The 25,563-nt window shown below is 39.5% G+C and overlaps 1 protein-coding gene across 1 annotated transcript; it reads right to left on the bottom strand.

Annotated features, from left to right (window-relative positions):
* Positions 1-2,399: 2,399 nt before the first annotated feature.
* Positions 2,400-24,148, bottom strand: LOC119729355 (ubiquitin carboxyl-terminal hydrolase 24-like). Its single transcript, XM_038201980.1, has 7 exons — positions 24,107-24,148; positions 22,879-22,990; positions 21,622-21,743; positions 4,957-5,070; positions 4,175-4,313; positions 3,341-3,495; positions 2,400-2,834 (listed from the first exon to the last, which is right to left on the bottom strand). Exons 2-7 carry the CDS (start codon positions 22,928-22,930, stop codon positions 2,514-2,516), a joined length of 903 nt encoding a protein of 300 aa, XP_038057908.1. The 5' UTR covers positions 22,931-22,990; positions 24,107-24,148; the 3' UTR covers positions 2,400-2,513.
* Positions 24,149-25,563: the final 1,415 nt, after the last annotated feature.

The following is a 25,563-nucleotide window of genomic DNA, read 5'->3' as shown; positions in this document are numbered from 1 at the left end:
ACAAAATTGGAAAGCAACAGAAAAATTGTGCAGATGTTAATTATGTTAAAGTGTGCAAGAACTCAGCCCAGTACATAAATTTCCATATGACCTTAACATTGGCCAGGTCAGGTGTTTTCATCTTCTCATTTGAAAAAATCCCACATACAACTGAACAACAAGAATTGTTTTTCCCAACTTATCTCATTGGTCTCTTTATCTCTTTTTAAAATGAAAAATTGACATTTTGAATTTTTAACAAAAACCTACGTTTTTTTTCTTATGTACAAAGTATTTACATATGAAATAGTGAGGCGTGATATTTACAATGGTGAAGAAGTTATTAAATTTGCACAGAAAGGAATCTTCAATAGTTAACATATCCAGCAAATCATCACCCCCCCCCCCCAAAAAAATGAAAATTCTAATTTCATTTAATGCTACTTGAAAAATAACTTGCATTGGTGTGTGTAACTATAAGTTATTCATTTTTACTTAAAACACACCGCTACCAAACTATCTACATGGAAGATACCGAAAATGCATATTAATTAGGTATTGCCATAGCGATACCACATGCAGTTGCGATTGGATGAAAGAGTGAAGGTAGTCCCCTGGTATTGGATGCTTTCCTTTTTACAAATATTCATGATGCAATTCCTGGTACAATCTGATTGGTTCTCATGAAACACATCAGGGCCAAAGGTTAATGATATACATGTAATCTATCTGGTTGAAACCAGTCGCAGCTAGTTTCAAATCTAGATCCAAAAATACTATCAAATTCTCTTTTAGCTGAGGCAGTTTTGAAAAGTTGCTAGAGTACTCATGCTGTGTGAACATTTGAAAAAAACAACCCGTTTTGTTGTTGTTGTTTTTAAAACTATTTACAGCAGATAATGATGAAACATGTATGTCATAGTCATTTATCCCACAAGCTTGAGTTGAACACGGAACAAAGTAGTGCGTCTGAGTACCAAATGCCACGAGGCTGAAGACCAAGTGGTATGTGGGACACAGACGCACCAAATTTTTCATTTTCCATGAGCGCGAGTGGAAAACGGATTTATCTTCAAGCCAACTTGACGCACAGTAAAGCTGGATCGAACGCGCGCACCCTGTACACGAACTTTCCAGCGGTTATCCTTAAACACGTGCATGCAGTAGGCAGTAGTGCGCATCTAAGAATAGCGCGATACCCAGACTGCGAAATGGATAATGTTGTTGTCATGAATCAACCAATCAGGATCGAGGATTCAAGTTTGCTTGAAGATGCCAGAATTCAGTATTTTTACAGCGAAGAATTTACTCTATGCATAGATTTCAGATTCAAAAATCTTTGTAGAGTTATTTGATCTAAAGTTATTTCAATGCATAAACTATTTGGCAACTCGATTTAATCAAGTGGGGTAATCAATAAACAGAAACAAAAAAGAAATTCACCGTAAATCCCGCAGCACTTTTGATAGAAAATTCCTGAATCCTACAAAATAAAACACAGTGCACAAAACAAATAGTCATACTTGAAACTTCATAGGTGCATCAACCCCTGTGCCAAAAAAAACCCCAATTAGCTAGGCCCAACTTTCCTCAATCCTATAAAATCCTTCAAAAAAATTCTGATGGAATTTGTAGGACCAGGGAGTGGTAACGTTTAGAAATGGACCAAGTTACTATGCAAAACATCTAGTAAAAAGAATCAGTGTGACAAAAGGTTTAAATTCAGGTTTAAATAAATTTTTGTCACTTTTGCATCCCTTGCTGTGCGACTTTACGGCAAAACGACACACATACCATGCTATAAATTGTGTCCTTATAAAATTATTGCTTCTACAAACTACACTCGAGTCAAAATAAAAAAATAACAAACAAACTTTGTCCTATATTGGCTTAAAATAGAAGAATTTGTGTGACACACAAAATTATGGCTTACAGTGACTAGAGTGAATGACTGAACGGGAACAGCGGCCAACAGAAATCTGGTAAGCATGGAAAATATCTGCTCAGCAAATACAGGTTTCTCAAGGTACAAAGCATGCAAGTTATTATAACTTCTGACTTGTGGGCAAAAAATATTGTTATTAAGCATTCATTGTCTGCTTAACACCCTATGCAAACAGACTTTCTGTGCCAAGTTGTCCTTTCAGTCAAGTGGCTGTTTTCAACAATTGAGAGCTCCCAGCCTAGCTAAAGCAGGATTGACCTATCTAGGAGATAATGAAGTGAACAATGGAACGCAAAGTCTGTGGTTTGAACCCTTGTCCAATTTAATGACATATTTTTGTTGGTTGGCATAAGTTAATTACAGGGAAAACACTACGAGAACTTAAGTGTCTTCCATCCACACAGCGTGATAAATATTCATGTTAGGGTGCGTGATGTGATTGGTTAAAAAACGATGTTTCAGCAAAAACAAATACGCAACTGGCCCTTGGTTTCCTATGACCTGACCTGTAATAACCTCTAACTTATGACCTCGGGAGTAAGGGACCATCTTCTATTGGCTACAAATTCTGAAACAGAAAAAAAAAACGTTATGTATCAATGTCGTCCAAGTCGCCCACGTCGTCCTGAACCAGCGTCTTGGAAGACTCGGAGCTGTCTTCATTCCCGTTGACCTCTGACCCCTCTGACGACCCGTTGACCTCCATCTTGGTGTTGGAGTCCCCCTCGACGTACTCCTCCTCCTCTTCGTCGTTTTCGATGTGTTCACCGTCGTCGTCACGGGTGTTGAGCTCATCCAACAGAGCGGTGGCTTCGGCCAGCGTGTCCTGAGCGCTCATGGTGCGTTGGAAGGACCGTCCCGTGCTGGATTCGTTGGAGACGTTCTGCGGCGTCCAGTAGTGCTCGCTCATCTATGCAAAACAGCAACATAACAAAATAAGCACATTAATTGTCTAGTCTTGATAGAAAGTTGCTATAGATTCTTGTATTAATTTCTGGGATAAAAATAAAAGATCAGCCAATTGACAGATCGTAGGAAATCACCTACATTTCTTAATTGCTTCTAAATGACAGCAAGCCAGACGGAAACATTTCACGAGGTGTTAAGTACCAGTACGATCTTTAATCCAAGTAAGTTTTTCGATAATAATTTGCTAGGTTACTTCTGGGAAAAATGCAAATAATACTATGTGCCTTTGAGTCAGCTTGCTTACAAGTAACCGAGGTTGAAATACTGTTTATATAATAAGCTAGTCTTTTCACTTGGTTAACTTGGATAGTTATACCTTTTGACTTGGTTAACGAGAAAAGTAACACCTATTGACTTGGTTAACTTGGAAAATTAAACCTTTTGACTCAGAGATATACCCAGTTAACTGAACCTTAAAAAAACTACATATTGAGGAGAAGTTCTTACCTTTTTCTTGAGCCAGTTGACCGCCCACTGCCACCGGACCGAGATGGTCATCAGATACTCTTTGGCCATGGAGCATTTGTTGGACAGATGGACCAGGAATTTGATGCACTGGTAGGACCGACGGCTGTCCGTGGACGTACATTTACGGATGATCTCTGTGAGACAATAGCACAGAAATAGTGAGATTAATTTTAACGATGAAAAAGTCAGTTTGCAAGGAAGTTAGTTCACAAAAGTTTTTCAGCTTGTACGTTACAATACATTTTTGGTCTAAAGTGTGACAATTCTTGTCCCTGTTACCTTGGGTGTTTAAAAAAAACATGAATTAAAATTGTTGAAAAAAATCAATGGAAATATATATTTTTTTTTAACTTGTTTTGACTCTTTGACCGAAAAGATATTTGTGAATGGGAATAAATATGTGCTTGGCTGGTATTAAACAAGCCTGTTTATGACTGGCTAGGGGCCTTGTCGCTACTAAGATCCCTCCCTTCAGCTCGGGCTATTATCAGCGTCCATTCCCCCAGCCAGTCTTAAACGGACTCGTTTAAAACCAGTCAATTACACATTTATTACCTTATTCAAGTAGCATTAAGAATGACTTTAAACATTTTATTTGTTGGGTAGGTAGTTTGCTATTCACAATCACTCTTGGAGGATGACTGCATCAAGGAGTGCATGAGAATTATATAATCACAGATATCAGATGTAACAGGCACATGAAAAAAGTGGCCCCACATTGATACAATAATCCATATGTCTTGGCCTCCCAAGATGGCGTCCGAGTGGCTTCACCCTACTCAGTCAGTATATACAGAGATGAGTGCTCCTTACCCAAGAGGCCATTGTTGTTGTTGCCTTCCACGGCTAGCTTGAGGCGCTTGCCCTGCAGGGGGTCCTCCATCATCAACAGCTCCAGGAGGAGAATCAAGATGTGCTTCAGCTCATTGGTGGGCGCCGAGGACACCTGACCCTGTATTGACCAATCAGGGTGGAGAGACAATAAATAAAAAAAATCAATACAACAAAGAGAAACAATCCTGGCAAATATTGTAGCGTTTCAAATTTCAATCTCCCTTGTTATATTTAAAAGGTCCATAGGATCATTTTTTACTTTTTGTCGTTAAATACGTTTCTGGGTCATTGCCAACATTCCTACATCAACGTGCCTTTAATAACATTCAAATACTGCAGATAGTAAGAAATTATCGCTTGGCACAGTAAAATTAAAAAAGAAATTTTTAACGAACCGTCTGCACAAACCATCTGCACAAAGCATTTCCTTGACACAAATTAAACACAAATGGCACCCATTCACAGATTCAACTCATAGCAAGCTTTTCAACAATAACTTTGTCAGTTACTTTTTGTAAAGCTGCAAATGATCTACTCTACCTTTAAAACAATGTTCATAAATATGAATGAGACATAGAATGAAAAATCTGCCCATCCTAACAAATTTTGAATTACTTGCTGAACGACAATCTCGAAGGTTGCAGATGCCCTCTATCCCCCCCTCTCGAAAAAAGTTGGTCTTTTGGGGGATTAAAATAAAAACATACAGTACAAGTTAAACATTTGTTGGATCAACTTGAATTGTAAGGAATTGTACTTACGTGGATCATCATCATGACGGACAAGGTGAATGTGTCGTTGCAGTAGCAACAATGCAGCAGCATGTCCAGCAGTGCAGTGGTTGCATTGGGTACTTCACGGAACATCAGTATGACCTGCAAATGTTTTGGTAGAATAGCATTTGTACATTCATTACATTTGAATGTTTTAACATTTCTTGAAGCATTAATGCGTATGAGGTGCAACTGATTACCATCTGATACAAGGGGCATTCCACCGGGTTGGGAAACAGTGCATCGTACATCCAAATATTTGGTTATATTATTAAAAGTATCAATGCATTCTAAACAATTGCTTAACATAATATTTGTCTGAGGGTATTTTAATAATTGTGAAAGTTTGAAATCATTTGAATGGACTTTGACAAAAATATGAGCAAAAATGAATTATTCGGATGTAACGGTGACAGTGTCAATGTTACAACCAAATCCTTTTTTTTTGGGGGGGGGGCATTTTTTTTTACACATGTAAAATAATACCCAAACTGACATTGCATATTTATAACTGGACACCTAATGCACCAAGAAAAGCTTTTGTTTTGGTATAGTCAGGGTTCAAATATAGCAGAAACGACATATAGACGTAACGGTGTCCAAATCACTCAGTGGAAGTGTGACATTTAGGGTTGACACGGCGCGGTGTCAATGTGACGTCCACAACTAAGCTATAAATTCTGCTCCATTTGATACCCAAATACCGTAATGAAAGTTGTTCTTAGAGTGTTGCATGTATAGTAAGAAGTACATAAAGGGAATTGTTTTACAGAAATTTACATTGACACGGTGTCAATGTTACATCAGAATGACATTTTTGCTCATATATGGCAAAATACATTCAAATGATTTAAAACTTTCTGCAGTAGTGAAACACCCAACAACAAATATAGGTTTTCCCGGCCAATTTCCTAAAAGGTTCATTCACTTCTGAAAATCGGTCATTTATTTTCGTCTGAATTTGAGAATCGCTCTGAACACGCATTTCATTTTCGCTACCAGAGCATTCAATTCCATTTCAGTTCAATCAATTGAGCAGCACCTTTTGTTTATGTCTATTCAGATTCGTTTACAAGACTTCTTTTTCACTTTTAGAGGGCGATTTCAAACATTTACCATTCTATTTCACTTTAAGATTAATGCATTCGGCACCACTGAGAAAAAATTAGGGGTTTTATTTTCATTTACCGTCAATCAAATTAGCTGTACCAGAAATCAATTCAGAAAAGGTATGCTTGCGTAAATGAATGCAAAGGTAACGTAATTGGTCGTCTGTTTCTCAAAACGGAATGCACGGAGGAAAACGACTGAACTTTTGTTGAGTTCAAATGGGATTAAAGATCATGCATTCAAATTCAGAGGAAACTGAATGACCGATTTTCGGAAGTGAATGGAGATTTTAGCAACTGCAAGCAAGGCATTCATACTTTTCATAATCTGGTCATATATGTCACACATTGTTTCCCAACCCGGTGGAATAACCCATAAAGGTTATCCTCATAAACTTTTTCTATACATCGATTTATCTACATGCACAAGAGCAGCTGGGTACAATGTACAAGTACTGAACACCTAGCAACAACCAACAACAATATGCTTGAGGCCAAAGGTGTCTCATGAAAAGCTATTCATAAAAACCCGGGAATTTCCCATATGAGAAATTGTGTTCATGACGAAACAGTTGTGGCGTCATAACGACAGCCGTTGCTGTGCACTTGACTGTGGTAGCAATTAGGCACTATTCACTATTGGACAATCCGTGTACACAACATACAATCGTGCTGTTGTAGTAATAGTAGGGTGTGGCTGATACTGCCGACAGACTGCATGCAGGAAACGACTTCAAACTGTACCCATAAACAGGCCTGTTGAACTTGTAGGTAGGTGGACAATGTTAAAGGGAATATACAACATTTGCCTTTGCTGTAATTATCAGAAATGGATGGATTTTGGGGGTTAGTATTTTACAGCAAATGTTGTTACACTGACTTGTTTGATGTTTTGGGTTCGTAGACGCTAGAAAAACCAAGAAAAACAATCATCATAAACAGTCCTTGTAGTTTGGTTCCCTTACATTGAAATGGAGCAATTTATGGACCTCGGGGCATTGTAAGGTCAGGGAATCAGTCTAGAAGGCTTGTACCCGTTCATAGATGTGTGAACAGTGTGATTGATTGCAAACAGTATACAACATCTGAATAAATCCCAGTCATCTGATTGGTGGATCGTTGATCACATGTCATTGAATTATTCGTACCAACGCACGGCGCGCACAGTGCGTACGTGGCGCGCAGCGCACAGTGCAATGGAAGTTCTATTACACTGTGAATGGAAATTCTATTGCACAGTAAATAGAACTTCCATTGCATGGTGTCACTTCTGCTGCTGGTGGCGCTGTTTTAGATCGAGATAAATTGAATCCGATTGTTCTTAACCTGTCGAACAGTTTGCATTAATATAAATATGATGAACTTGTCAAATTTTTAAACAGTTTTTAACCTGAATAAATTGGCTTTTAGAAGTCAACCCAATCCGATGACAAGGATTTATTCAGGTGTTATTTAAAACAAATAATGAACGATTCACGTTCGTGCAATAGATGAAATTATTCTTACCATTGCACTCACAAACATTCATTATTTGTATAATATTCAGACTTTTGTATTTCAAAGTAATTTGGTAGTTTTGTTTGTTGATGTTTGCAGATATGGTTTTTCATTTAATGCAGCCACACAGGCGAGTACAATAAATAGCACCATGACAGTCTGCATTAGTTGCTCTCATGTATCCAAGAAGAAGAAACATTAGCTGTCATGATGTCCTTTGATTGATTGTGCATACTGTATGTTTTTAATTTCATCTACCAGTACATAAAATTGAAGAGATTTAAAAACATATTTACATCTACATGTATGCAAACTGTTAGTGAACTACAGTGGAACGCCGCTTTACCAAACGCAGCTATACCAAACATTCGGCTTTACCAAAAATATCATCATTGGCTCCCAGTTTTATTGTACAAAACGTACCGAACATTGTTGTTGAAAACAGTCAACAGATTCACACAAAAAATCTACCAGTTGTACATGGATTAAACACTATTTGGGCCACTTTTAATTCCCAAACATCGAACGACCCATATTACCTCGTGTGTGAATGTCGAAGAGCGACAGATGGCTATTACTCTCCCAACGAACAAAATTAAGGGAAACCACCCGGCCCAAGGAATAAAAGGGAAAACCACTAGCTAAAGTTTCGTGATGAATCCTCGTGCAGCCGCGGGATGTGAGAAATGACATTTCACTATTGGTCAAAAGAGGGTACTAGCAGTTCAAAATCACTATATCGAACAATCGTTATTACGAACACTTTCTGTGGATCCAACAATGTTTGTTATAGTGGCGTTCCACTACCATGAGTCAGTCAATATTTATACAGTATCTTATAGAATGCATAAGTTGAATGTTTGTTTTTCTTTTCACTCTTATATGGTTCATGTAGAGTACAACTGAGCAAGATGGCAGAGGGAGGTGTGACCGATCAAGTCTTGGATGAGACTCAGAAGGAACTTCAAGAATGTCCTATCTGTTACACTGAGTACAAGGATCCTAGGATGTATGACTGCTCACACAGCTTCTGCCTGAAATGTTTGCAAGAACTCAGACTGACACAAAATAAGGACGACAAGATCATTGTCTGTCCGTTGTGTCGAAAGGAAACTGCCCTGACTGAAGCTGGCGTGGACATGCTACCTGTAGGATCAAGAGATGCCAATGAACAGGAACAGACTGAAGGTCAGGGGTTAAAAGTCATGTGTCAGGCATGCGATGAGAAAAACGAAGCTATTTCTCGATGCGCGGATTGCAAGCATTATCTCTGTCAAGATTGCCAGAAGGCACACAGTCGAATGGCAGTACTGAGAACTCACAAGATTGTGGCTTTGACAGAGCTACCTGTTGAGTCCCAAGAAATAACTGACACTGAACTCAAGAAAGTTCCCAAGTGTTTCAAGCATCCAGATCAAGATCTCTGTCTGTATTGTGACTCATGTGAAGTCCTCATATGCAATGAATGCACAAACATTGATCACAAAGAATCCATACATTCTCACGTCAGTATCGACCAGGCGGTTAGCAGATGTAAACAAGAAGTACATGAATCCGTAGCTAAAACAGAAGAGTGCATTGAAAAATTCCTTTCTGCAAACCCCTCTTCAGGTCATTTACGTTACAGACTTGACAAGATGCTGGTAAAAACTTACTCTCAAATTTCACAGAAAGCAGAAAAGGAAATTGCCAAAATCAGAGATAAAGAAAAACTACTGAAAACGGAGGCCAGGGCCATTGCCATTAAACGAGATACAGAATTTGCGTATGCAGAAACGTCTGAGCAGATTCTGGGTGAAGTGAATGAAGTGATGACTACGGCAACGTGCTATGAGATCCTGAAGTCCAAGAAGAAAATGCTGCGGGATTTGAATGAGCAGGTGGATGTGCATAAGAGTTTGGATATCAAGCATGGGAAGTCATTCCTTGGCTTCAAGGAGAGTAAAGAGGATGGTCAGCTTGGGACTCTGCTCTTGGAGGAGAAATGGGAGAGAGATGAGACCTTTTCACAAACTAGTTTCGATTCCCAACATCTTGCAGCATACTCCACAAGTGAAATGGTTGTGGCACACACTAATAAACTGCGTACATTGGATCCAGAGGGGAAGGTGATTTCTACAAAGAACTACAAACCTGACCCTGATAAACCAAACGAACCCCTTGACCGTAATGACATACAGAAAGCAACAGCTCTAGCCATCAACAAGGATGATCAACTTCTGATCCTAGACAATCCTGCAGTCAAGATCTTCAACAAGGAATACCAGCTCCTTCATCAGTTCATACCGGGGAAAGAGGCCGGCGTGGACGGAACGCCAACGTGCCTGGCAGTGGACAGCAGCAATCTGATAGCAGTGGGTTACAAGAACAAGGAACAGATATCTCTACACAACCCAGATGGTTCCCTCGTCAGAACACTGCTTGCTCCAAAGATTGATACGCGTTTGATCTTCAGCAACAAGCGGCTTATTTACACCAACAGCAATGAGGGTTGGCTGATGGCTGTTGACTTACATGGCAACAAACTGTTTAATCAAAGTTGTAGTGATCCTCGTGGGCTGTGTTGTGATGATGCAGGTGATATTTACCTTTTGGCCTCAAATCAAATCTGCCATTTCAGTGCAGATGGCAAGTGCATTGCTTCATTGGACTGTCAGGGTAATTCTGATATCACATACACACCTGCACATAAATTAGCAGTTACAGGTACATATCTGTACTTTGGGTCTACGTGCATGTTCATGTATCACTTGGTTTAGTTCAAGCGATCAAAACAAAAGGCAGGGAATAAAAAAGAAAAAAATATACGAAAATGGTATCAAGACATTTTATATCTTCAAAACATCCATGAAAATTATTGATGCTCCATGCATCCATGGACATGTGCAATGTACAGAAACTTTCTGATTGCAACTTCAAAAACAGGACAGACTTGAAACACTTTGAGCAAGATATGGGATTGTATACATGTACATAGAAAGTTTACATGTGTTATATTACATTTAGTATCTTACACATGTACATCAACCGTAGTCATATGTGCAAACTTATTTGGAGCTTGTACAGTTGTACATACATCCATGTTTTTTTTTAAATGGAAGCGCTAGTTTGATTTTTTTTCTAAAACTTCCCATTTCCCAAAATGACAAAATTTGTCCCAAACTGATAACATCACCTCAGAAATACAACTATAAATGTTTTACATGAGGTGTTCTATGTACATTGTAGGTTGAATTTTTTTTTTAAATATTTCCAATTAGTCTAGAAAAAAACCCGCATGTGTCGCAAGTTCTTCTCTACTGAGCTACATGTATTGCTTAAAGATATGGTACAAGTGTAAATACTGATCAGGCAACATTCATTTATATTTCCAGCTACCAGTACATGTACCATACTCCACCATTTGTCATGAAAACAGATGGGAAATTATAGACAAATCCACACGCCCCACTCCAGGAAGTTTTGATCAATCACAGCCATGATTTATGCCCGACATAGGTGTGTACAAATTTGTCATGTGCATGCATTGGCATGTATGACATGTGTACGTCTGGCACATGTAATACCGGTATTGAACATAGGAGAGGTGAACGATTTGTTGCCCACATACATGGTGGGCGCTGCCAAATAGAATGGTCTGTTCATCGAGGGCTATCTCCATGAGACGAAGTATGTACTCCATGTTCTTTACAATAGATCCCTTTTTTGTTTAAACAATTGAGACCAGCTTTATTCTTATTGGACTTTCAGAAACACAATCTTCAGCAAGATAAACTTCCCAACCAAGCCTTCTTTGTAACTTAATTGGTTCACTGTAGTTTCTATGCACTTTTCTCAAATATTGAGACTGTTTTGTATTATGAATATGAGTAGAGCAGCTAGGATATGAGAGGCACACATGCTGTTGCCCTTGTGCGTGGTTGGTGGTAAAGGGTTCCATTTAAACATTGAAATGATACACATTCTGAATCCATTTACAATTAATTTTCCAAAATGTTTAAACCAAACCCGCACTGAATATGTTTGCTGTATCTGCCCTCGTATGCATTTCACACACAATTAATAATACTAAAGGACACCTTTAAACCATTTTATTTACAAAGCAAAAGACAGTCCATTATGAATGATCTTCTTTGTAGATCAGTGTCGATGCTGCCCTTCGTTTGCTGTGCGCCATAATTATTTAATGTATATTCTTGTAACTAACATGCTTGAGTGCAAACACTGGTGCAGGTGGCATGCAGCCTGTGTGACGTGGCTAAAGGTTTAAATGTTTAAATTGGGCTGAAATAGATTTGCTAAACTTTTCCAAAATAAACGCAAATCATGGAGGGCCAGCTCCATAAGATTGTATCGTTATACCTTGGAATGTTCTATACAAACGATTACATTTCTTTTGAGATTACAATGTAGATCAGCTTCATTCTTATTGGAGATTCGGAAACACTAACTTTAACTTTCCAACCAAGCCCTCTTTGTATCTTGGTTTTGCCCAACATTTTAAATTGAATGCCCCTTTTATCTTAACTTTTATACTGCTTTGTATTACCAGCATATGCATCATAAGGAACCTTTGGTTTTAGTAGTTTGGTCTTGGGTAATTGACCAGGCATTTAACTTGGCATTTGTAGCCTCAGAATAAAAATGATGATTCTCCATTTATTTACCCAAACAGTTTGACTATTTCTCTCCTTCTTGCTGTAGTTTATTATCTTTTGAACCTGCATTTCAATGACGGCGTAACATTGTTTTTTTCACCAGTAAAAACAAACCTTTCATTGCCAATGATTGCTATTGAAAAAAAATACCACTTTATCTTGAGTTAATCAACCACTACTTATGGTTACCCAGGCCAAGCACCACAAATGGGGTCCAGATACTAGACTGCCTCTTTAAACTGCACTGGGCCTCACTGCCACCCATGGAAAAATGTGTGGACAATTTGATCTCTTCTGGCTTCGATACACACTTTCTAATGCATTATAACTTAATGGGTTTCAAAAACATGCTTTAATACACAAACTGTTAAAAAAAAAACAATGAAAATTAAAGGTGAAGGCCTACACCTTATTTCCAGAAGAAAGGTTGGAAAGTGTGAACTTTTCACTAATTTAAAGTTATGATACTGATTGTTTTTTGGTGTCTAAACTCTTAGGCTAAATCTGGTTCATGAGCTTTTACACTAGCGGGGTGCCACGCGATGAGCTGGGTAGAGTCATGGTTTTTTTCAATGAGCATGATGGCTTTATCATCGTATAACATTGCTGTGAATCTTACAAAGGATCAGTGCACCTTCAATAGTGACGTATTTTTCAGAAGGGTTCATTATACATGTACAGTCCGGTTTTGAATATTCATATTGTACGAATTCTAACGATCGACGGTAAAAGGGTTATGTACTAATTTGTATTACTTTGACCTCAATTTGCATGTTGACCCCAAGTGGGCGAGGATAACCTTGGTGAAGCAATGTTGCCACATTTTTAATTATCAACGTTATGTTTTGAATAATAGCGATACATTTTAAAGTGTTTTCATAGCGATAATGTTGTAAACTTTAACTATAGAAAACCCACTTGGTTGAAAGTCCGGAGTACTGAATAAAAGCATACTACATGTACATGTACATGTGAAGAAACGTGCTTCCACCACAGTAATATGTTTAATTTTGGTCATATTGACCATTATCATGTTGCTGCCATCTTGATTTTTCCCCATTCAAATCAACGTAACCAAAGCGAGGCTGGAAGGGAAAATAGTCTGGTTCCTTTTTGAACAAAAAACATTATCATTCGGTACTGTTATTGGACACAGGGAACATGACTGAAATGGCGGCAGCACGATAAAGATCTATAGCATAAGTCTGGAGGGCGAATTTTTCTCCAATTTTGTAAAGAACTATTTTCAAATCTTTTTTTTTTTTGTAACTGAATGGGTTTTGACCACTGGATGATGAATGGAAGTGAATTTTAATTGTGGAGGAGGGCTATTACACTAAATGGTAAAATGACTATTTAATATGTACTGTATTTGATGTTGGAGGGTTTTTGATAGTACAGTTTTCTATTACATTTTAATGGCATAAAATGGAATTTGCTTTAATGCAATCATTGTTTTGGTGTCCCATTTAACTTTACTTTCTAATCCTATATTGCCATTTTTAGTGCAGTTCGGCGACTTTTTGGTTTTTATGCTCCGGCCAATTTCATGAGCAAAACTTTGAAGTACCTCATTCAAGACAGAAACTTCTGTGTCACATCTGCGACAGCATAAACAGTCACCAGAAGTATGGGGGTTGGATAGGATTACTATTCTGCTTTCAGTGATTCATTTGTTATTTCAGTACATGACAGCAAGACTTTGAGAAAGCTTTACATTGTAATCAGCACAAATGTTTTCAATAAGCAGAATTATGGGTTTACAATTTGAAGAAAAACTCCAATCTGAAGGTTGAGGGTCTAAAGTGACATCACAATAACTGTGCCCAAGCCTGCCAACTCTCATACATAATGGTGAGACTCCCGCATTTCAGGTGATTCACACTCTCTCGCGCCCCCGCAGGATTTCTCACGCTTACACAAAATAGCCTGGAAAAATGATGTTTAAATGATGATCTTTTGTTAAAATAAATTGGTTAAAGTGGTCGGAAATTGCCTCAGATCGCACAACAGATCGTCTACAATCGAATTTTTGTTTTTTTGGGGGGAGCCCTTTCAGCGGGGCCCATACCCATGCTTTTAGGGCTTCACTCTTCGTGCTTGCATTAGTTCTGATCCAGCTCCATCGCCAAATTCTCACTCTCAGCTCTTACTCAAAGTTGGCAGCCCTAGGCGCCCTCTGTTTTCAGAAAAAGCATGAAACATTGTAAATGATTAAAAAAGTGCGCTTTGCAAAATAGATCACCAAAAAAGAAAGAAAGATGACTCATAGTTTTTATATATTTAAGAAGAATGGATAATTTCCTCAAATATGCTCCAGAGTAAAAAATCATTTCATGGACCCTTCAATGTTTTTATATTTCTTGAAACTTTAAATATGAGGTGGGCCTTATTCATCACCATTTGCTAGAAATGTTACCATCATAAAGTCTTGTTTCAATATTTATTTTAGAACTGTAATACACAGACCCATACACCATGCACAAGAGCAGCCGGGTACAGTGAACAAGAATGGGCATATACATGTGCGTACACAACTGACAACAACATACAAGTACCGTACATGTATGTATGCTTGAGGTCAGAGGTACGAGTCCTATGAAAAAAAGCTTTTCATACAAATCGGGGAATTCCCAAGATGAGAAATATGTTCATGAGGAAAGCAGTTCAACTGTGACGTCACAACGGAAGCTTAGCTAGGAAGTGATGGTGTATGTTAGTACATGTACATAGTACACGTACGTGTGCAGAAACGTACAGTAGTGCTGTGCAAGTAGGGTGTGGCTGATAATCTGCTGACAGCTAGAGTGCATACAGGAAAAGACTTTCCAACTGTACCTAGAAAACAACTACAATACGTTGTACAAGTAAGTGGATGATGTCATACAAATATAACATGGTTTGAGGGTGGATCGACAGTCGATATTCGTTCCCCTGGGTATTGGAAGTTTTGCCTCGGGAACTTGTTTGTCAACTTCCAGTACTGAGGGGAGCTAATATCGACTGTCCACCCAAAATAAACCATGTTATATGTGTTTTACTATACCTCATACATATTCAGTTGCCAAATTTTCCTGCAGTGCACCTTGCGGGCAAAAAATCATCGACAAAAACTTGTCTAGCTCACCAGAAAAATAACGCTCAACCTCCGAAACGTTCAGTTTGTTTACAATACAGTAACTACGGTTGTAAATACTATTGTTTTTTTTAATACAGGAGGCATCTTTATTGTTCACAATATATTCTCCAATTCGGCATCATTGAGCTCCGGAAAACACTAATTATCATTTACGTGTGCAACCATCTTTTCATGTGTAGCTATAGGTTCGCTCGTACGTACCCCCTGCCCGGCCTGCAAACAGGGCACTGGGACACGCTAATGAGCTTCACAGAATCTTGTGAAGGAAGTGGGGATGACATTCTGGTTAACTTATCATGACTGTTTAAGACCGCAGTTTCTGTTAGCCAATGCCCGCAAATGCTATTTGAAAACTTTCCCAAAGAAATGCACACATCCTATACCGGATGTGATATATTTTTTATTTTGGACCATGTGGACAAATTTTGAGCGTCGCATAATATGCAATTTGACTCATCGTGAATTCAAAACGGAGCCTGAGCAAGTAACGAGAATGGAAAATTTACAAAAAAAAATACGTTTTACAAATTTTCCTACATTATTACCCTTTTCAATGGAAAAAAAACATTTATAAATGGGAAAAAGAGTGATGACTCAGTCTTAACGGCCGTTTAAATTCCTTGCAGGGTCGTGGCCCTGAAGACTTGCAGGTCACAGGTCACGCAAAATCTATCCAATCAGAGCATGAATTCATCAGCGTATACCAGCGTTCTGTGCGTATTTAGCCTGTGCGTGAATACTGGTGCGTGCGTTTGGTAAACAGCAAAAATAGCACCTGGCACGTGATGTTGCATTGACCAGTAAGATTTCAGCTTTTGGTCATGAATATGTATGAGGTATAGTAATACAGTATGCAGTAAAGAAAATAAAAAAGCACCATGGAACCCCCATGGCAATGGGCTCTGTATCCAAGAGAACATTGACTCTCCTTTGATTCATATCTGAACCAGTACTGTTACATGTTTGTATGTGCAGTACATGATGTTGATTTCATCAGCATAAAATAGTTCTTGCATACATATTTACTGTTAGTGGAGTACGCCACTAAACATCAGCCACTCTAGGCCAAGTTAACATACATTTAAAGATTTGTTGTCATTCTTATAGAGTATTACTGACCACTTGAGATGGCAGAGGGGGGTGTGACCGATCTAGTCTTGGATGAGACTCAAAAGGAACTTCAAGAATGTCCTATCTGTTACACTGAGTACAACGATCCTAGGATGCTAGACTGCTCACACAGCTTCTGCCTGAAATGTCTGCAAGAACTCAGACTGACACAAAATAAGGACGACAAGAATATCGTCTGTCCGTTGTGTCGAAAGGAAACTACCCTGACTGAAGCTGGCGTGGACATGCTACCTGGAGGTTCAAAGGATGTCAATCAACAGGAACAGACTGAAGGTCAGGGGTTAAAAGTCATGTGTCAGGCATGTGATGAGGAGAATGAAGCCATTTCTCGATGCATGGATTGCAAGCATTATCTCTGTCAAGAATGCCAGAAGGCACACAATCGATTGGCATCACTGAGAACTCACAAGATTATGGCTTTGACAGAGCTACCTGTTGAGTCCCAAGAAATAACTGACACTGAACTCAAGATAGTTCCCAAATGTCGCGAGCATCCAGATCAAGATCTCTGTCTGTATTGTAACTCATGTGAAGTCCTCATATGCAATGAATGCACAAACTTTGACCACAAAGAATCCATGCATTCTCACAACAGTACTGATGAGGCATTCACCGAATATAAACAAGAAGTAAATGAATCTGTATCTAAAACAGAAGATTGTATTCAAAAATTTGTTTCTGCCAACCCCTCTTCAGGTCAATCACGTTACAGACTTGACAAGATGCTGGCAAAAACGTACTCTCAAATTTCACAGAAAGCAGAAAAAGAAATTGCCAAAATCAGAGATAAAGAAAAACAACTGAAAACGGAGGCCAGGGCCATTGCCATTAAACAAGATACAGAATTTGCATATGCAGAAACATCTGAGCAAATTGTGGGTAAAGTGAATGAAACGATGATTAAAGCAACGTGCTATGAGATCCTGGAGTCCAAGAAGAAAATGCTGCGGGATTTGAATGAGCAGGTGGAGGTGCATAAGAGTTTGGATATCAAGCATGGGAAGTCATTCCTTGGCTTTAAGGAGAGTAAAGATGACGGTCAGCTTGGGACTCTGCTCTTGGAGGAGAAATGGGAGAAGTATAAGACCTTACCAGCCGTAAATGGTGCAGACCATCTTGCAGCATACTCCACAAGTGAAATGGTTGTGGCATACAGTGATAAACTGCATACACTGGATCCTGAGGGGAAGGTGATTTCGACAAAGACCTACAAACCTGACCCTGATAAACCAAACGAACCCCATGACCCTAATGACATACAGAAACCAACAGCTCTAGCCATCAACAAGGATGATCAACTTCTGATCCTAGACAATCCTGCAGTCAAGATCTTCAACAAGGAATACCAGCTCCTTCATCAGTTCCTACCGGGTAAAGAGGCCGGCGTGGACGGCACGCCGACGATGGCAGTGGACAGCAGCAATCTGATAGCAGTGGGTTACAAGGACAAGGAACAGATATCTCTACACAACCCAGATGGTTCCCTCGTCAGAACACTGCCTGCTCTAAAGATTGATGCACATTTGATCTTCAGCAACAAGGGACTTATTTACACCAACAGCAATGAGGGTTTGTTGATGGCTGTTGACTTACATGGCAACAAACTGTTTCAACGAAAATGCACTTCTGCTCGTGGACTGTGTTGTGATGATGCAGGTGACATTTATATTATTGCCCCATCTAAAATTTTCCATAGCACTACAGGTGGCAATTATGTTGAAATAATAATACATAAGAGTGAGTTGATGGATATCATATACACACCGACATTTAAATTAGTTACAATGGGAGGTGGGTGGATGTGCATGTACAACTTGGTTTGAAGATATCAACCTATAATTGAAAATACAAGCTTTCAAACTAAAAGGCAGGGAATGAAGACAAAAACAGAGGTCTACAGAACACAGCGCTTCCCGCATTTCATGTTTTTCAAAAGATTATCCTTTGTTGTCTGTGTGCAATCATGTTCCATAAGGGATAAATGTGTGTTTGGGAGGTATTAAAAGACCATTTTGAGTCTGGATGGGTGATAATTACCCAAGGCGAAGCTGAGGGTAATTATCAGCACTCCAGACTCCAATGCCGTATTCACACCGTCAATCTTGGACATCCTATTGTCCCTCTTTTGTTTGTATAACTTTTTATATGGAAGGACCCCCCACATGTTTTGTACACGACCCCAATCGCAGACGTATGCTTGGAATCACGGACGATATTGTTCTCTTGTTTTCCGGCATTTTTCGTTCACTTCTTGTTCCGTAACTGTGAGGACTACACACGTGTTGTCCCATGGTAGTGTAACCGAAAGTGTGGGGACTATATCAAATCTAGTGCTAATGGAGTTTGATTTTATTCGAATGAACTGTTCATGTAGTGCGTGCGTGACTGGGCGGAGCTTAGTGCTCAGTGTGTGCATGGTTTAGCATACGTACATTAGATTAGGGGTACTCGCGTGACCACTTGGTTCAGTTGAGTCGTGGCCAGTTTTGTGTAATGCTGACGCGCCCTGTGTACAGGCCCTGACTGTGCGTAAGTTACGCTGTGTAATGCTGATGCGCGCAGCCATATAAGTGAATGTACTGTGCGATGCTGACACTAGCTTGCATGGAAAAAGCGTAATCAAGTACAAGGCTGAACGAGTTATATGCTGGCGTGGTGTACATTCTTAGATTGGCGTGTATTGTTTACATTTACGTACATTACTTACATTGGCATGTATTATTTACATTGGCATGTATTGTTTATTTTGGCGTACATGTATTGTTTACTTTGCTGTACATGACTTACATTGGCGTGCATTGTCTACATTGGCGGATATGTATTGTTTACATTGCTGTACATTACTAACATTGGCGCGCATTGTCTACATTGGCGTAGATGCATTGTTTACATTGTTGTACATTACTTACATTGGCGTGCATTGTCTACATTGGCGTTCATGTATTGTTTACATTGTTGTACATTACTTACATTGGCGCGCGTTGTCTACATTGGCGTAGGTCTGTATTGTTTACATAATTGCTGTACATTACTTACATTGGCGCGCATTGTCTACATTGGCGTAGATGCATTGTTTACATTGCTGTACATGACTTACATTGGCGTGCATTGTCTACATTGGCAGACATGTATTGTTTACATTGCTGTACATTACTTACATTGGCGCGCATTGTCTACATTGGCGTAGATGCATTGTTTACATTGTTGTACATTACTTACATTGGCGCGCATTGTCTACATTGGCATAGATGCATTGTTTACATTGCTGTACATTACTTACATTGGCGTGCATATTGTCTACAGTGGGGTAGATGTAATTGTTTACATGGTTGTACATTACTTACATTGGCACACATTGTCTACATTGGCGTAGATGTATTGTTTACATTGCTGTACATTACTTACATTGGGGTCCGCTCATAAGTCCGACGCCTCATAGGTCCGACGCCTCATAACTCCGACAAAATCGCATCCCCTAACCAAATAAAGGCCCATAAGTCCGACGCCTCATAGGTCCGACACCTCATAAGTCCGACGCCACATAGCTCCGATGCCTCGTAAGTCCGACAAATTAAACGCCTCGTTTTTCCGTTGTCGGACTTATGAGGCGTCGGACTTATGAGGCGTCGGACCTATGAGGCGTCGGACTTATGATACGGCCCCCTTACATTGGCGCGCGTTGTCTACATTGGGGTAGATGTATTGTTTACATTGCTGTACATTACTTACATTGGCGCATGTTGTTTACATTAGCGCGCGTTGTTTACATTGGTGTGTATTACTTACATTGGTGTGTATTACTGTGCGCGTTGCTGCTTATATGAGTAGTGGCCGGGTTGTCTCCCAACTATAATTAAGTGACCCTGGTAATAGATGAGCCCAATTAAATCCCAATTATTACTGTATATTTCTCGATTATCGTATAATAAATTACAATCATATTTGTTGTGCCTACAATCCTGTTGTCAAGGTGTATTTCTTGTGCAATTAACAGAGAGTAATCACAATCATCATAATCGGCGGTAAATTACCTCCAAAACAGCTTTGAGGTCGCTCTGAGTGGTCTCTTGTCTTGGGTTCGGGAAGATCAGCTACACTCTAATAGGTGTCAGACTTGGTCCCTATCAACTTCGGTTTGGCCGGGAAGTTCCCCACCACAATATTATGGGGACCGAAGATGCTATGGGGACAGCAGAAAGTCCCCATAACTTGATCCTAATTTCCCTAACAATAACAAACTTCCCCATAATCCGGTGACGACCCGCCCACATACACAAGTGTGTATACACCTGCAACTTTTTAGCAACAGGTCCAATCGGTTTTGTACACTTCCCTCTTTCGTGGACCTTTCGGGAATCGTGGACCCTATTGTCCTCTATTGTTCAACGTCCATGATTTGAATGGGTATACAAATTCTCGCACACACACACACACACACTCAGTGTATTTTACATAACTCCAGAGGACAAGCCATTGTTTTTCATTTGTCCCTTTAATCTCTCCCATTGACTAAGCACATAAACCCACGATCGAGGACCGTTTTCAACAAAAGATGAACGTTAAAGTCAACAAAGAATCTGTTGTTTCATAGCAAATATTGTTACACTGACCAGATGCTGGAAAAACCAAGAAAAAAATGCTGCTCTTTTAGCCTGGTTCCCTAACCCTACTTTAGACGAAACAGAGCAATTTATAGACATCGGGGCATTGTCAGGTCAGGGAACCAGATTAACCAGCTTACACTCGTTCACGGATGTGCAACTGATTGCAAACAAAATGTATTTCAGAAAAGTCAGATTTTTCAACGACTTGATCGTAAGTTTCTCAACAAACAATCATCCAATAGTATACCAACAGTTCTTGATAAAACTTTTGGGGTGTGTTTGAACATCTTACTCGTGTTAACACGGGTATACTCCTGAGTGCACGAACGGCAGGAGTACAACCCGCGGGTCAGCAAGAGTATGCTCTCCGTCATACCGGGAGTACACTCCAGCACCGAGAGGGATACGCACGCAGCATTTTCCTGCACTCAGGAGTAGCAAGAGTAACACGCTCAAACGCACCCTTGAAGGGTTTTTGTAAGAAGAATGGTCACCTCGGCAACCTATAAACTCACCTCCCGGATGTACTTGATGCCTTCCGTGGCAAAGAGGATCTGCTGCATGTCGCTGGGCATGGCTAGCGGCTTACTGGTGGGAATGATCAACGTCCGCTGCCTCGGTGGATAATCCCCTTGATCTGGGGATTAACAGTAATCCACAATAAGTCCAATTCAATCATTGCTATTCTAATAATGAAAATTAACTCTAACCATCCTCAAACCTCCAAAATCCTCATGGCAGTTTAGGAGGATTTTGGAAGATTGAGACTGAATGGCAAAAAGTGTCCGTTCATTTTGGACCCTGCATTGTTTATGTTGCAGCCATGCATTAACTGAGCCCTGCATTATGCTCGATATCATCCGCACTGCTTCTGAATGTCATCAGCACTGCCTCAACCCATTAACAGTGAATTTTAAAGGATTGAGTCAATGGTCACTCCGCTATTGATTTTGGAGGATTGAGGATGGTACCTAGCCAAAATTGTAATACTTATATACCACTTTCCATTATAACAACGATCTCAAAATGCTTTACAAATATTCTCCGTTCATCAGGCCACGAGACCACATAGCAGCCGATATTATACAAATATTGAGTGGCTCAGCGTGGAATGGGAGGAATATTATCGCGAGGAAAAATCTGGACTTTTCCAGTTCACGAGGCGAAGCCGAGTGAACTGGAAAAGTCCAGATTTTACCAAGCGATAATATTCCTCCCATTTCACAATTTAAAGCCACTCAATATTTGTTTTATATAACTGACATATAGATCCTTGTCATTTGATATATTTGAACTTTTTTTTCAATACAAAACTGAAGAACAATCTATTTCTCTCTTCAAAACCACCCCATCACGAAAATGTTTGAACCTAACGCTGTAGCGCTGGCTCTTGGAACAATACGCGCTACGCGCAACGCTGAACGCGCACACCAGCATTCATTTGCACACAAATACCGCGTCATGATCGTAACTGTTGAATAGTATTTCCCATTCCCCATGGGCGGATAGTACTTTTTGAGCTGCGGCGTGAATGGGAGCAATAACGAATGCCACGTGATGTGAGTTCCACCAATCAAATGACTAGGATCTGTATGTCAGTTATATAACAGCGTACATTCGGTCCTCTACCCTCACAGCTACCCGTTCATACTCCTGGGAGGAGAGGCAATTGTAGTTAAGTGTCTTGCCCAAGGGCACAAACACCATGCTCCTGGCAATAGAGTAGTACAGTACTTATGCACAAAGTCCATACAACAGACAGCCAGACTTACCGATTGTTCTGAACTTGGAGACGTCACAGTACAGGATCATGACAGCCAGCATCGTGTGGAGATAAGTGAACTCTTTGGTTTGCAGGGACGTCCATCGCCTCGTCTGAACATCCTACGCCGGGCAAAAAAATCAATAAGTAGTCTCAAGAAATTAAACCATTGCCATGACTTCAAACTATTGTTAAAAGTGTGGATTCAGAACTACGAATCTGCCACACTGGTCACAAAGTGTGGATTCGGAACGACGAATCTTCAGTAAAGTGTGGATTCAGAATTACAAATCCGCATTTTGGACAATGTACTTGAAAACATATATAGCTGAATAGACAACATGAAACTTATGACACGTTAAGGAAAGACTGTTGCATCCTGAGGCCACTCTTTTCCTCATATATCATCTCAATAAAGGTTAGTCATTGCAAAAATGTTGAAAAGACATGAATCTGGGAACGAGAAACATTTCCATTTTTGTTCGGAAACACTTCATAGACTCTCCATAGACTCTATACACAACCAGTGTGTGGCGTCTGGATACAACATTCTTTCCCACGTAATTTTTTTTTTTTTTTTTACGTATTCTTAATCCATTTTGAACATTTTCAATTTGTTTTCACTTGATTCAAATCCATGTTGACGTGAAAGAGTCTACACCCAAAATAACGTGGTTGCACGGGTGTGGCGACTAGGATTCACATTATTAACAGAAACACACCACAATGTTAATTTCCATTACATAAAATTTGATAACATAAGCGCCTCGGATAACTCCCTTGAATGTAAGTTACGCCGAATTAAATGGCCACGATACAAGATATGCAAGTCTTTTCATCTCCACTCACTGGACTGTTAATGACAATACTTCTTTTGACGCAATGGTTTAAGTCAGAGAATACACTCGCAAGTGTGGATTCTTAATTTACGAATTCACTCGGCGCTTCGCGCCTTGTAAATTCTTAAATTACGAATCCACACTTTCTCCTGTATTCTCTGTAACAGAAATGTCTACTATTGGACACAGGTTAAAAGTCATGTGAATTATGGCATCAATTAGGTGATCATTTTGTGAGACTGTATTTGAAGCATGATTAACGTTTAACTAAAATTAAAATAGATTAACTAAAATCTATCTGTGCTCGAAGTGAGTAATGAAGAACCAGCCATTATTGGGTAACCGTCACCCGATTTCATTTAATGCACTGTTTTTCACTCATGGAACTGCCTTACATACCTCCTCGTTCTGTGCAGTGTGTGGGCCAAAGAGGAACGTTACGATCCGCCGCATGGCAGACTTAGTGAACAGATGTTTGCGGCATACAATATCCTATGAGTGGAAAAGACAACAAATTCATTAAGGCCAAAAAAAAAAGTCTCCGGTTTCTGGTATGCGCGCGTCACCGCGGCGTAGCCATGCGCGTCGGCAAAATGAAAAAGTTTTTTTTTCAATGAAAGATGATGTCTCAAAACTGCCAAACTCACTGGTTTGACTGAAATCCTGCTGCTGCACAATTTTAATGTGTTTTTAGATTGGGTTATGTGGCCTCTCTGGACTCCCATATATTTTCTCTCCAAATTTGAGTAGTTAGCAACAGGTCTAGCAAAAAATTGGCCTACTGCCATTGGAACCAATAACCAATTTTTGCAGCCATGTGGTACATAAAGTTATTTACTTTATCATGAGGAGACGTCATAATAAATGGGATCAAAGTATGATGGTGCAGTTATAAATGCATGGTTTCAAGCTGGTTAGGGGCCTGGCCGATAATAATGTTCGGCTCAGGCTATACATCTTTTTCACGAGGAAGCCATTCTTGATCGTGTTCCCTGAATGTATTTTATAAATGGTCAACTGTTGAATGGGATGGTGCCAGACTATTTATGCCTTCCAAGCCTCACTGTCAATTTTTTTGAATGCTCATTGGTTTACTGCCATGTACTTACACAACAACAAATCACCAAAGAAAAGAAAATTTATGACAGCAAAATATCCACAATTATAGGACCTTTTTGTGCTGAAATAGCTGTAACATTGAGGTTTTTGCCCAGGGTAATCCTTATCTTTAGGACACCTCTATTTTTCACAAGTTCTGTTCAAAACTGACTTTGGCAATAGACTGTCCAGTACCAAAGTGACTTTTGCAGGCTAAAGAAGTCTTTTATCTTCTGATTAATGTTCTAAAGTTGTAATTTTGAAAGCACTTTCAAAGAAAATGTGACTTTCCTACCTTTTTTGCAGTTTGCCATCTTGGTTTTTGAGTCTGTTTACTGTTTGTCATTGCCGTGTTTTACCCCCTTATTTCCCTCATAAATCAAAGCCCTGCCAGCCTCTTTCCACAAAATCAAACCTGCTGATATTCAAGAAGGGTCATACTGTTCAGATATAAGACAAGAAATATCAGAATGTCACTTTTGAGTGTCATTTAGTCAGCTGTTTTGGTGAGTCTTGTAACCTTATATAGGAACGGGGTCCTAAAAGTAAGGATTACCCTGCCCAGAATGACATCACAGGTTTGCACATGAATACAGTAATTTGAATTAGCATAAAATCAAAACGACATCAAAATACCCTTGGATATGGCAATATGAAATTTAAAATAAGGTTAAATGGGACACAAAGATGCATTTTTAATGATTGCATGAAATAAATGCTATCTACAATGCATGGGCCCTTTAAGAGTCAAATGGAAT

The sequence above is a fragment of the Patiria miniata genome, unplaced genomic scaffold (genome assembly GCF_015706575.1).
Source record: "Patiria miniata isolate m_02_andy unplaced genomic scaffold, ASM1570657v1 HiC_scaffold_20, whole genome shotgun sequence".
In the NCBI taxonomy this organism is placed as follows: domain Eukaryota; kingdom Metazoa; phylum Echinodermata; class Asteroidea; order Valvatida; family Asterinidae; genus Patiria; species Patiria miniata.
The sequence above is the reverse complement of the archived record's forward strand: the minus strand, read 5'-3'. Positions and strand labels throughout refer to the sequence as shown.